This window comes from Haliotis asinina, chromosome 8, assembly GCF_037392515.1.
Source record: "Haliotis asinina isolate JCU_RB_2024 chromosome 8, JCU_Hal_asi_v2, whole genome shotgun sequence".
Classification (NCBI taxonomy): domain Eukaryota; kingdom Metazoa; phylum Mollusca; class Gastropoda; order Lepetellida; family Haliotidae; genus Haliotis; species Haliotis asinina.
The window spans coordinates 38,847,957-38,862,386 of NC_090287.1; the positions used below are offsets into that span (position 1 = coordinate 38,847,957).

The 14,430-nt window shown below is 40.8% G+C and overlaps 1 protein-coding gene across 1 annotated transcript in view; it reads right to left on the minus strand.

Moving 5' to 3' along the window:
- Positions 1-10,823: 10,823 nt before the first annotated feature.
- LOC137293592 (cysteine-rich motor neuron 1 protein-like) overlaps positions 10,824-14,430 on the minus strand; it is an 85,241-nt gene continuing 81,634 nt past the window's right edge. The window contains exons 11-14 of the mRNA XM_067824228.1: positions 14,184-14,399; positions 13,583-13,771; positions 12,775-12,858; positions 10,824-11,806 (exon numbers count right to left, since the gene is read on the minus strand). Of these exons, the coding sequence (XP_067680329.1) occupies positions 11,373-11,806; positions 12,775-12,858; positions 13,583-13,771; positions 14,184-14,399 (923 nt within the window). The 3' untranslated portion in view covers positions 10,824-11,372. The remainder of the gene's footprint in view (positions 11,807-12,774; positions 12,859-13,582; positions 13,772-14,183; positions 14,400-14,430) is intronic.

Genomic DNA, 14,430 nt, shown 5'->3' on the forward strand with positions numbered 1-14,430 from the left:
GATACCACAATCTGAGAGTATTACAGGCCTTTTCATGAGCCCAAGACATCATACTAACTAAAAATAGTGTCAAACCAAATCAGCTACGATATCAGATTTTTCAGCTGCCTCCTCCTGGACTAAAGTGGAGAAAGAGTCATCTAACAGTGCACAGAAATATTTTTATAAATGAAACGCACACTACAAAAATTGCGCTTGAAAATGCTAAGAAGGACCATTTCTGTAAAAAATCACAGGGAGTGTGTCACCAAAGCAACAGTTACTGTTCTCAGTCACTAATGAATTAATCAGAAAAGGAAAACAACACCTCTTCCCAACAACTTTCCAAAATCTGATCTTCGACAGCGATTCTGTGATTATTTTTCGAACAAGATAAGTCAGATACGAGAAGACCTTGACGTTTTCAAGATATGACGGCCTTGTGTTTTCGAAGTTTGAATTAGTTTCGGAGAGCACAGTTCGTGATATCATCTTTCCGTCGCCTAACAAAAGTTGTAGTTTAGACCCTGTTCCAGCCTCGATCACAAAGCAGCACATTGCTGAATTGGCTCCTGTGATAACTGCTATGGTCAACACATCTCTCTCCACTGGCGTTGTTCCGCAAACATTCAAGGAGGCAATTGTTACACCCCATCTGAAGAAGACTGGACTGAATACAAACGATATGAAAAATTTCCCTCCCGTGTCGAATCTGCCTTTCATCTCAAAGGTACTAGAAAAAAGTTGTTCTGAGACAACAGTTGGAACATCTCAGTGATGCAGGGCTTCAGGAAATACATCAGTCCGCTAAAAAACAGAACTTATGCCAGTTGGTGAACTTAACCGTCTAAAACGCATTAAAGATGAGTCAGTTGTGGTAGGGGAGAGCGATATACCCTTCCAACCTTGTGTGAAGTGCCTGGGGGTGCACTTAGATCAATCACTAACTCTCCACAACCACTTCACCAGTGTATCACGTGCTTGCTTCCTTGAGATGCGCCGACGTGCTTTCATTAGACCATATCTCACTGAAGATAAAGCAACTACACTTGTAAGTTGCTTTATCACTTCAAGGTTGGACTACTGCAATTCAGTTTTCTTTGGTCTCCCTCTTGACGAGTGCAGCTCGTGTCGGGATGAAGAGAAGGAAGTGTGATCATGTAACTCCCATGCTGCAGCAGCTGCATTGGCTGCCTATCGCATTTCGATGCAAATACAAGATTGCAGCACTTGTGTTTCGCCATTTTGATGGTTCACTACCGCCATATCAGTCCAGAGAACTTTCTACATACAAGGCTGCACGAACTCTCCGTTCTTCCAGTGAGAAAACTGTTAAAAGTCCCAAAATACAACTTAAAGTCAGCAGGACAGCTCTTTCAAATACAGTGCGCCCTCAGTCTGGAATGCTCTTCCAAATGAGCTCCGCAGTTCCCCTTCTCTAAGTTCATTCAAGACTGGTTGAAAACCATTCTTATTTAAACAGGCTTTCCCTTAATGTGTACTTTTCCTTCCAATGTTTGTGAGAGAAATGCGCAAAGAGTCCTTTCGGAGATTAGCGCTATATAAATGCTGTCCATTATTATTATGTTTACAGATTAGAAATGAAATGCAGCAGAGATGGTTTGGGTGATCCTGGCACAGTCAGGCTGGTCAAGCTCATCATCAGCTCAGGGCCCTCGCCCCCTCTACACGCAGCCCAGACAGCGAATGGGACTTCTCCCAGGAAACACTGCCTAGTCGAACCCACCAAGACCTTTCCGGAGAATATGGAGGCTCCCCAACACTGCAGCCTTCTGCATTACCCAGATTGTCAGAAGGGCTGTGCTCCCGGTGGAGAACCCGGGCACTCTCCTGGTCTGCGCCAAGAGATCAGGATGTACCAAACCAAGGGCACCGAGAACAATGGGGAGCCTGACGACAGTGTACTTATGATGCAAGTGAGAAATTTCAAAGGCGAGGTCCGCATATTTATCTTGCTTTTCCTGAATCTTGCCAATCACATTGCTGTCAAAAGGGACAGAAAATTCAATGATATAAATAATTTCATTGGCTTTATCAAAAAGGACAAGATCAGGTTTGTTGGCTGGAATTCGTCTCAGGCTGTATATTGGCCTATTCCAGAGAAGTTTAAAAGCATCATTTTCCAGGACGCCCTGGACATGTTCAAGGTCGTACCATAGATGGACCTCGGAGTCAAAGCCACAGGCATGGCGGAGACGATAATAAAAGCAGCGAGCCATGCCATCATGTCTTTTAAGATATGCTGTTTGTGCCAAGGAAGGGCATCTTCTGACAAGGTGTTGGACAGTTAAAACCTAAGGTTAGGGCAAAAAAACCCGCAGAATAATACCAACTTGAGGACACTCACTTAAATTATTGACATCCTATATTACGGTTATCAATATGTTTATAAATGAGTACAGTCCCGTGAAGATCCAGAGGGAAGAATAGGCCTTCAGCAACCCATGCTTGCCATAAATGGTGACTGTGCTTGTCGTAAGAGACGACTAACGGGATCGGGTGGTCAGGCTCGCTGACTTGGTTGACACGTCATCGGTTCCCAAATGTGCAGATCGATGCTCATTTTGTTGATCACTGGATTGTCTGGTCCAGATTCGATTATTTACAGACCGCCGCCATATAACTGGAATATTGCTGAGTGCAGCGTAAAACTAAACTCACTCACTCACTTATAGATGAGTACAAGAATGTCATATCTGATGATAAAATATGGATAGATAATACTAAAACTGCATACTTGTCAGCGAAACCATCGTACATGTCAGCATCTACCAGGCTAAAATCCTCTCCGAAATATAGATCAGAAATGATATCCGTGACACGTCACCGTATTCCACTGGGACGATGCTCATGCTGTTGATCACTGTATTGTCTGATCCGACTTGGTCTCACTTATAGATCATTATGATTGTTCTTCATCATGCGATACATTACATCTATAGTACACAGTTGCAATTATTTTTTTCACGCATGATAAGTCACAATCAATACAGTAAATCACTACATGGATTTGTGTCATTTTTGTCCTCCAAAATGTGGGGGTACATTCCCCCAAAATGCGTCAATACGAAACAAGTTTTAAATGGAATATAGTATGCCAAGAGCCTTGGGTTATCTCCCTTTGCCCATAAAAGATGCCAAACGGCATTGAAGCCTATAGGTAATGACCTTAAACCGGCTGCAATCTTCTCTCTTGTTTGTCATTAAGTCTGTAAATGTATACACATTGATATACATCTCAGAGATATATAACCCTGCTAAGGCCTGGAGATTCACATCTGATCAGATTGCATGCTTTTCACAGTGATCACCAGCTAGGTTTTCGGTGTTCACTCTTGTAGTAGTTCCAGGTGCCTGCTGCAGACTTCAAGACTATATACTATATTTGATTATTTATATCAACGGTCCGCACTGTGTAAAGATTTATGCCACTTTGGTCATGGATACGAGCGTTAAAAAACAAACATGGTTCGCGACTGTCAAGTCCGGGGAATCAGTCTTTGAAACTGGTCCCGTTTTTAAGTTATAATGCTACACCATCGAGATGCCAACAGACACAGTATACTGACGTAGAAGGGGTAGTTATCGTCATTATCGGTTCTGAATGTACCCAAAGCCGGTTTCTCTCTGCAGAAATTTACTCTTGTTGTTGACATGATCGGTGAAGAAATTTCTCCATAGACGATCATTCCGCTTTGCGCCGATTTCTTGATTGAAACTATCAAACGTTGCATGGGATGCATTTGATTGCATTTTTAACAAAGGTCCACACACAGTGAAAGCTAGATGCACAAGATGCACATTGTCACACCTAAAGAGGCTATAAACTTTCACCTGTGCTCCACGTCCCATGCCATTTTGTGACTCCGATCTGACACACAAAACAAAGACAAGAGTTTTCACATGGTTTTTAATTTGAAATTTGATCATAGTCTCTGCCATTTGTGTTATGTTAGTACAAAATACTATATACAACAAAGATGTCCTACAGTTTTCGGTCTGCAAGCTACAGATATCTGTAACTTTACCAGCAGACACCGCATCTGATTGGTTGGACAGACAGACAACACATCACATGACATGACAGGTAGATGTGTACACAACATCTGGTTGGCTGGACAGTCAGACTACACATAACATGACCAGCAGACGTAATATGCAGCATGTGATTGGCTGGACAGGCTGACAACACATCACATTGATACACATAGCAACAATAGCTAAATATTTACACAGTAATATGTACAACGATGTAACACAATGCACCAAATACATCAACCTTCCACCCCTATATCAATAGTAAGCCGGTCGGGATATCCCACTCTACCACTTTAGTGTCGCTGGGACAAAGATACATGGACATATGTTCATTGAGCTACCAGTAGCTATTGGACATATGGACATTTCACAAAGCTTGGATATTCGGCATATCCTTGCAATGCTATTGGTAGCTGTTAGACATTTGGACATTTCACAAGCTAAAATATATAACATATCCTAACAGAACTGTTGTTAGCATTTACGACACATCCTGAAAAATTGCAGACATGGCATATCCACAGAATTACCTAAAGGATATATGGACATATCCTCACAAAGCTAGGAAATTTGGGCATATCCTCTTAGGCTTCCCATAAGACACCCAGCATATCCAAGTACAGTACCTATAGGATACATGGTCATATTTTCATAGGGTACCGATAGGACATAGGGGTATATTCTCATAGGATACTTACTGGATATATGGACATATCCACCTAGGGTATCGAAAGGATGGATATATCTTCGAAGAAGTAGCTACAGGACATACAACCATACAGTGCTAAGATAAATTGGCATATGCAAAACATATTCAGCTGAGGACAGGACATGAACATATCCTCACGCTGCTAGGACATATTGGCATATCCAGCAGAGAAAGCTAAAGGGCACAAACATATCCTCATATTGCTATGACCTACCTCTGTTTGCATTAACCTCACACAGTAGACACACAGATTCTTCTTCACAATGCCAGTATATAATTCATGGGCATAGTCTCACATACTGTTAATAGTCAACATATCCTAGTTATTTCTTATGGACCAATCTGTCCTGGTGAAGCATTATTGACCAATTTATTATCCTTGCATTGCACTATGGACCAATATATCCTGGTAATGCACTATGGACCAATATATGCTGGCAACGCAAACCAATTTATCCTGGCAATGCAGTTTAGTCCAATGTATATCCTGCCAATGCATTAAGGACAATATATCCTGGCAATGCATTTTAGCCCTTTATGTTGTGTCAACACATTCTAGTCCAATATATCCAAGCACAGTATAATTTTTCCTGCATGAACACAGTGTGTTAAGTAAGGAGTATCTTGTTAATTTGTGATCGTCAGAGAGTGATGATTTTTTGGGTTCCTAAACAAAGAGCCTATCACCTGGGACATTTAACTTCTGCATCATTTTATTTTAAAGTTAACAGATTTGAAATTTTTAATCTCTCTGAAATAATTTATCAAATCATATCTTACAAAAAACAATTAAATTCACAACCATTTGACGTAATTATCTCTTGGGAAAGTGTTTAGATTGTGAGTACAATGATCTGGGATGCAGTTATTCAAAATAGTCCAGATAATTTCAGGAAGTAGCGGTGTAAATGTGAGGCCATGATACAATACCTACCCGATAATATCAGTGCAATATGAATTATATCTGGATGTAGTACTTCAGTTTCAAAAGTTCACATTTTCTTCCTTGTTGCAGATGAATCACAATGCTGAATAATTTGTTTTCAAATTTCAGACAGCAAAGATGTGATATTGTACCAGTAATATAAAAGCCTGGGGGCAAGTGATTCTACTGTTTATAGCATCAGGTAGGACTTGTGAATCTGCACAAGCTGGCTCTTCAGGAGTTTATTTAATTATTTTGTATTCATGCTCAACTTGTAATTTACTCCAATACAGGCATTGTACTGCATCATGAACCTCTTACTGTGATACACAACTGTATTACCATAATGTTACAACACAAAACACCTAGGATGTCACGATACTTCGATGCATCGATACTATATCTAAGACCATACAATTATCAATACATTCAAAACTGCATCAATATTTAATTTTGAAAGTGTCGGTTTAAGTGTGTTTATGCATCATTTACATTTTGAAATTGTATCATGTTTTTGATGTTATGATTTATTAATGATTATTTTCATGCACAAAAATTAGAAATTAAAACTCTTCAATCTCTGAGAATAAAAAATATTTACCTTTTCATGGACGATTATTATAAAGTTATATATTTAATGTTCAAAATGTAGCTAAATTTACACAATGTGATGCAAAAATAGGTATCAAGATATGTATCGAATCATGACATGGGTATCGGGATAGGTATCGATTCATGAAACTGAAATATATTGTGACATCCCTACTAAAGACATAATTGTATACACCTTGTTGCCAGAAGGTCTGTAGAATCACACAATTGTAGCTCACACTGACATTCTCCACTGGAAGCTTATAGTAGGGCAATTCTAGGCAATGATATGCTCTAAGCTGAGATTCTGGGGTACAGAAGCACAAACATATATTAAACTCATTTGGAAACTATGGAATGATCGCTGCTTGTAATGAACTATCAATGTCATCCACCACATCACAACCTAACTGGCTTTCAACACATACAGGATTCAACTTGGAATCCAATATGGCCACCATGACCTTGACATTGTTCCCTTGTCCTGCTTTGCAGCAGAAGTCCTGCCCCAGAAAGTCACATAGGTGTCTCTGGCAACATTGCAACAACATCGCAACTCACAACATCTGACAACATCACCGCTGCCAAAACAGCAATCTCATACCCTGTAACATTCCTCTAGTCTTCTTACACAAAATCTGTTTGTTACTCTAATCAAAACTATAAAGAGATATGCTAAATCATCTGTTGTTGTTTTCAAAAGTGACCAGCTTCAAAGGCAAGCATTTGTTTTCTATCAAAAACACTAAAATAGTTCCTTCAGTTTGTTGCAAGTTTGAAGCAAGTCTGGGCAAAAGATGAAGAGTGAATACTTGTGCTTAATTATCTGAAGTTACAATGGTTCAAGCCTTGAGACAGACAACTGACAAAAACCTAACACATATACATATTAGCACTAAATATTTGGTTGCAGCTAAACTTGCCCTATAATCACTCATCATTCAAAGACACACATGTTCTAATTAACTTTTCTACTGAATACAAAGATTTCCAAACATAAGTTAATTCTATCACTTGACAAAAAGCAATAGATATATGTACGTATATGTATACAATGAAGGAAATGGATCATTGGTGTAAAGCTATAGGAAGAAAACACACAACACACACGTTACACACATGTTCCTGCATCCCATCCTAAGGAGGTGGGCTTGGCAGGACAGTGTCTCATCACATCTGTGCTTGGTTCATATGACACCTAAATACAGATAAACAGGCTGACAAACACTTGAGGACAGCACCTCCTTATCAGGTCATCACTATGGTAACATCACCACTGTAGACAGGACAACATGCCCCTATATGACAGCATCATCACGGCATTCCAGCAGTACCTTGACGGGGGGTGGGGGGGGAAGGGCATGGGCTTCCTACATTGTACCCATTTGGGGAATTGAACCCGGATCTTTGACATGACAAGCAAATGTTTATCCACTGTGCTATCCCACCACCCTCCCTCTGAATGAACATATTGGTGAACTGAACTGATGACCAACATTGTCCATACAGAAGGACGTTCCCTAAACTGGTGGACCACATTGTCCATATCAAAGGTTCCCTCTGAATTTCTGGATATCGTCCATACTAAAAGGAAGGACATTCTCTGAACTGGTGGTCAACATCGTTCAAACAGAAAGACATTCTCTGAACTAGTGGTCCAACATTGTCCATACAGAAAGTCATTCTCTGAACTGGTGGCCAACATCGCCCAAACAGAAAGTCATTCTCTGTACTAGTGGTCCAACATTGTCCATACAGAAAGTCATTCTCTGAACTGGTGGCCAACATCGTCCAAACAGAAAGTCATTCTCTGAACTGGTGGCCAACATCGTCCAAACAGAAAGTCATTCTCTGTACTAGTGGTCCAACATCATCCATACAGAAAGTAATTCTCTGAACTGGTGGTCAACATCGCCCATACAGAAAGACATTCTCTGAACTGGTGGTCCAACATTGTCCATACTAAAGTCATTCTCTGAACTGGTGGCCAACATCGTCCAAACAGAAAGTCATTCTCTGTACTAGTGGTCCAACATCGTCCATACAGAAAGTAATTCTCTGAACTGGTGGCCAACATTGTCCAAACAGAAAGACATTCTCTGAACTGGTGTCCAACATCGTCCAAACAGAAAGACATTCTCTGAACTGGTGGCCAACATCGTCCAAACAGAAAGTCATTCTCTGAACTGGTGGCCAACATCGTCCAAACAGAAAGTCATTCTCTGAACTGGTGGCCAACATCGTCCAAACAGAAAGTCATTCTCTGTACTAGTGGTCCAACATCGTCCATACAGAAAGTCATTCTCTGAACTGGTGGCCAACATCGTCCAAACAGAAAGTCATTCTCTGAACTGGTGGCCAACATCGTCCATACAGAAAGTCATTCTCTGTACTAGTGGTCCAACATCGTCCATACAGAAAGTCATTCACTGAACTGGTGGCCAGCATCACCCGTCTGAACTAGTGGTCAACGTGGTCCATGCAGAAAGACTGATTCTCTGAAATGCTGAACAACATTGTCCCTGTAGGCATTTGTTCAACCTATCCACAGTGATCTGTATACCTTATGTTTGTCCTGTCCTCTTTCGTCTTCAGACTTCAGGAGGTGCTAAGACACCCATGGCTAATAATGAGGGTCTTGAAACAAGGATGAGAAATTCCACTTTTGCTGCTTCTCTCAATATTTTGTAACTTTTAAAAACTAATTCTTTTAACCTAAAAATTTTAAATGCTTAACTGAAATCATAAAAATGGAACGATGGTGCAGTTCAATCAGATATTCTTGAATAATTAGTATGTGTCTCAATAAGCAGGTAAATACTCTAACCAGGAACCCAGTAAATGACTGAACGTGTAACAGATGTTCCAATAACAGAAGCACATACACAAACAATATAATATATCAAGATATAAATGGCAATATTACAAGCAAGCAACCATTTAACAAGCAATATAGTATACAAGGACATATTGTACATCTTGTACATGATGCACCAGGGGATGACTCAACAAGCAGAATACAACGATGGGCTATTGATGAAATGACACAATGAAGCATCATGGACTAGACGGGACAGATAACACTGGAATCTCTGGACTTGCTCTGATGTACTGGTGTCACATGTTTAAATATGTGATTTGGTCTATTTCCCATTACACATCAATTAAATAATCCTTGTAGCTTAATGTTGAAAGGTCAGAAGTGATGAAAGTTATTTACGAAAGAGGAGAAGTATGCTGAAGACATAGGATCAGGATGAATTTGGGATCAACCCAAGTCTGTGAATCCTGGCATGACCAAGGGAGGTAACTCTACATAGTGATTTGCTACACTGCGTAAAATGTCACTAAATGAGATAACTATGTCTGGCCAAATATCACGAAATGCAGCACATTTAGCCTGTAATATATGACAATAAATTCATGTCTCCTAGATCCAAAATGTCCTGCTAAATTTGAAAAATGGTTTTCTGTAGAGACTATTTCTTTATTGTTGAAAAACAATTTTCCATCCTGGGAATAACTCTGTTGCTGGAGTGTGGCATAGCAAGTTCAGAGGTCACCAGTAATTGATGTGGACATCATCATATAGCAGTTCTCATTGATGCTGAGTAATAAATATAACCTTCCACAAATAACCTTACATCTTGTGAATACATTTCACAGTAACAGCGACATAGTCACCAAATAGATGTTTCCTGAACTCACTGAGGCTGCACACTCACACATCTCACCTCGGGCACCTCGATTAACTCTATCAACATAGAAAATCATACACAGATAGGATTTGTTTCGTAGGTAATCAATAACAATAATGTAAACGTCATGGACTTAATATGGTGGTTAAAATTTGCCTAACATGATGGCAAATGTTTGAAGTATAATATTCTCCCAAGTTTGATTGCACGCCGTCAGATCCGCTGTAATGTGGCTGGTATTTTTCCTCCCTCTTAAATCACACCCACTCACTCACTCACTCCTCCTTGTCCTCTCATTCTCACGCACTCACACATTCTCACAAGTCAGTCATGTACATAGCTATGCAGGCAATCTGTTATATTTCAGCATCCACCAATAGCCAACCTGCTCCTCAGAGACCTTGTAGCTACCATTTTTCCTGGGAACAGGAATTGTCCAGAGTCAAGGTCATGATACAATTATCTAGCTTCTATGAGTGACTTCTATCTTCATCCATGTAAAGGTGCTGAATTGGCTTGTTGATTCACAGGATAATGTTTCTCCTTTAGAAACAGTGACCTTCACTAGAGAACTCATTATTCCATGGCGCAACCCTAAAGATTAAGCTTCCTTTGGTGAATAGCAAACTTGACTGCAAAACTTGCAATAAATTCCACAAATTAAGGGCAATTAGTCTTGATCTCTGTCGTATGTTCACAATACCTTTGACGGCATGAGCTAGTGTGTTCACATGAATGAAGCAAGGCTGATTGTTGGTTTTCTGTTTGCCCTTTCAACATTGACCTTGAATTGAAAGAATTCTGCCTCAAGAATCAAGAGTTATGTTTGGGCTCGAGGAAGCTTTTTCTTGACTCGAGGAGCTTTTTTTGTCGTACCTAACTAGCATGCCAGTAATTGTCATTTTCATTTTGTTATTGAGATAAACCTTTTCAAGAAGAGCTGACTTTGTTACTTGTAGCAAGACTGACTGTCTGGTGGATGCTGAGGACATACAGAGCGGCTTTCAGGAAGTGATGAAGGTTGCACCCACTGTCCGGTCTGCGCATGTTGCTAATATACACAAAATTCCTGCTATGCAGTCAAACACACAGACCATGTGGTATGTAGCTTGCTTAGCAAACTACAAGAGGATCGTCTTGTAAAGTCATCACAACCCAGCTTTGTCACCCTGCACCAAAGTTGTCAGTCACGTCAAATCCGGTGACAGTGTCGATAATCACAACCCAGCTTTGTCACAGGGGATGTCACTCTGTACCAAAGAAGGCAGTCACAAAGGATGTCACCCTGTACCAAAGATGGTAGTCACATCGTCACCATCTAATGACGATGTATATCATCACCAACACATATGCACCAAAATCACCTCAGACCCTTTCTCTTCCATCTCCATTCTTCCAATCCAAATTGCTTCTATGCCTGGTCAAATGTCTTGTTGGACACACAGTTTCCATGTGGATCCTTCTTAGGCTCAAAGCCTGGGTTAGTGTTAATGAGCTGATACTGGTGATTGGGTGACAAGTCCAGTTTGCTCTTTTCATTGGCAATTACTGCTGGTCCCAAGGATGCAAGGTGCTTCTCCAGTTTCTGTTTGCGTTCACAGTTGATCTGCTTGCTGGGGGAATCTAGTAAGAAAGGGTTCACTCCCTGCAGCTCCAGATTTGTGGACTTGGGTCGGATTTTGGTAACCACAGGACTATCGGTCATCTTGAACATCCCGGTGTGCCGGCGGCGCAGGATGACCAGCACCAGAACCAGCACTGCTATCAGGGCAATGGAGAGCAGCACTCCCAACAGAACAATCCCAATCATGTAGTTGTCCTTTGCCTTGAAGTCCTCTGTAGGGCCTGAAACATAAGACATTGGATTCAGGTACGCAACAAATAGAAAGTCTTCTGGACCAGAAAGATGTATGGTTAATGCAGGTACCATTTACACTGTTTGGTTTAGCTGTTCTTAATCACTGCACTCAGCAGTATTCCATTTATATATTAGCAGTCTCTAAATAATCAAGTCTGGTCCAGACAATCCAGTGATCAGCAGCATCAGCACTGTGTAGCTGAAAACATTATGATGATGTATTATCAACGATGGATCAAGAGTAACAAGTTTGATCAGGATCCTCCACTGTGTATTTGTGATGTGCTTTTGACATGAAATGGGCATTTGTTTTATTTCATGAAAATGAAGGAGTTGTTTATCAGTCATTTTCCACAGTACTTCGGCCATATCAAGGCACATCCACTTTGTGGGTGAGAAAGGCCCCATGTGATATAGGCTTCACCGATCACTTTGGTGAAACCCACAAACATCTGAATACTGCAGACACACTAAGCATCATAAATACGACAAATATTATGAGATTTGAATCTAGATTGATTGTTGTCCAACAAGCCTGTGGAGCACAGAATAATTGAACCTGAAGACTGGATCACACATGCCCCCTGATTCTTCAGAAACGAGGCAATAGAAGATGGCAAATCCTCCAGTCTGGTGCCATTCCCAAATGGAGTTTAGCTCCTTAGACTCCATTACCATTAGACATCTTCAGTTCAGCAGTGTTAATTTTCTAATATCCAAATTAAATTTATCTTAATCCAAATTTTCATGAGAACTGAATTGTGAGAATAAAACCATCCAAAAGACATCAAAAGGCACCAATTCACATGACTCATCTGTGTCGCAAATTTCAACAATAAGCATTCTGAATTCTGCTCTGTACACAGGGGGAAGAAACATATAGAAGTAACTCTTCATTTGTTAATCACGTTGATATGTTATACAGCAACAGAGACTGACAGAAGATCGTTCGTACCTTGTGTGGTGTATTTCCTGTTGTGGTGGTTGGTGGTTGTGCGGGGAAAGTGTTGCTCCAGGATACTTGTCGTGATGGAGGCATCTGTGGTACATTAACATAGGGTAAGTCTCACATACTGGAGCCATATACATACTAGAAACATACCACTTTGCTGTTTCTCGTAGAATTACAGAGTACTGGGTACCCTGTGTTACATCGCCCTAACCCTAATGCAAACCCTAAATCTTACCCTCGCCTTAAACCTTACCCTAAACCTTACCCTGACCCCAACCAAACATAAACTTGCTTGCTTTCAAAGATGGCGGAATGTGTTCAGTATTGGGTAATCTTGCCCTGTTTCTTGTTACAGACACACTCAGCCATGTTTCAGCTATGTAACTGTGGATGGTAAAGTATCTTTATGGACTGGCTGATCAACCAAGTCAACAAATCTTTCTACATGACTTGGGCACCTCCTACAGCCATAATAGGTTGCTTGGAACCGTCCCTGAATGGATTCCCCATGTGAACACAAATCTGTTCTCCTATTTCAAAGCCTAATAATACCACATTTGCTATACCTTATACCTTGAGATTCCTTTAGTATTTTAGGTCATGTAAGTACAGTAACAGTTATCCATATATCATATAACATGTTGAATGGATAGTAGTATTTGGAAGCAAATGAAAAGATGAAAGAAAGAATAAAAGCTAATATCGATGTGTTTATGAGGCCACGTTCAACACTTGTGTGCCGATGCTATCGTAAGTGATACTACAATGGAAGCTAAAGAAGCTATTGATATCTTTGTATCCTGGTACTCACCCAGACATGAGGGGCAACACTGTGTGGGTTTCCGTATCATCACTGTGCAGGTCAGCCGAGGGCAGGGGATGGGGACACACAGGATTTTACCGTTTTCACATACGCACTCTGTGCAGTTGTCAGACTGCCACCTCTCTCCAGTACTATAGGTGATATCATCTTTGGTGCAGATGCCTGGAAGGCTTACCTCTGTAACACATTGTAATACACATCAAGGTCCAAACATGATACAAGGCAAGGTCACAGTTCAAGCTCAAATGCATACATAAGGTCAAGGTCATGCAATAAAGGTCAATGTCCTACACACATAAGGTAAAGGTCACAGGTAAAGGTTATACATAATACAGGTCAAACGTTCTAGTACTGGCTTTATTATTTTCAAAATTGTGGAAGTCGTAAACTGAACTGATGTAAATCCTGAATGGTGATGAGTTGCCTTATGGTGAGAAAGACAATGATAAATACTGACAATGTTGACATCAGTTTCTATGCTTCTTCATGGAGTAAACTTGCAACCCAATAACCAAGGGGTAGACAAAACAGAGCACTATACAGCAGACAAGCATTAATTGCTGTGGACCAAAGCACACAGACAACCCACCAAGACAACTTGGACAGCACTGTCCCTTCCTGAGGACTGTCTTGTTACAGTTCAGTGGGGGACACATCTGAGAGTAGCAGTGGACCTGACCATTCCTGCAGGTACAGCTTTGGCAGGGGCTGGTCTTCCACACCTCCCCTTGCTTGTACACCACCCCGGAGTCAGACTTACAGGGGCGCGCTGACAGCCGGGGCACAGTGGGCAGATGGTCAGAGGCTGAAATATGAGTGCAACAGTGACCAACTTG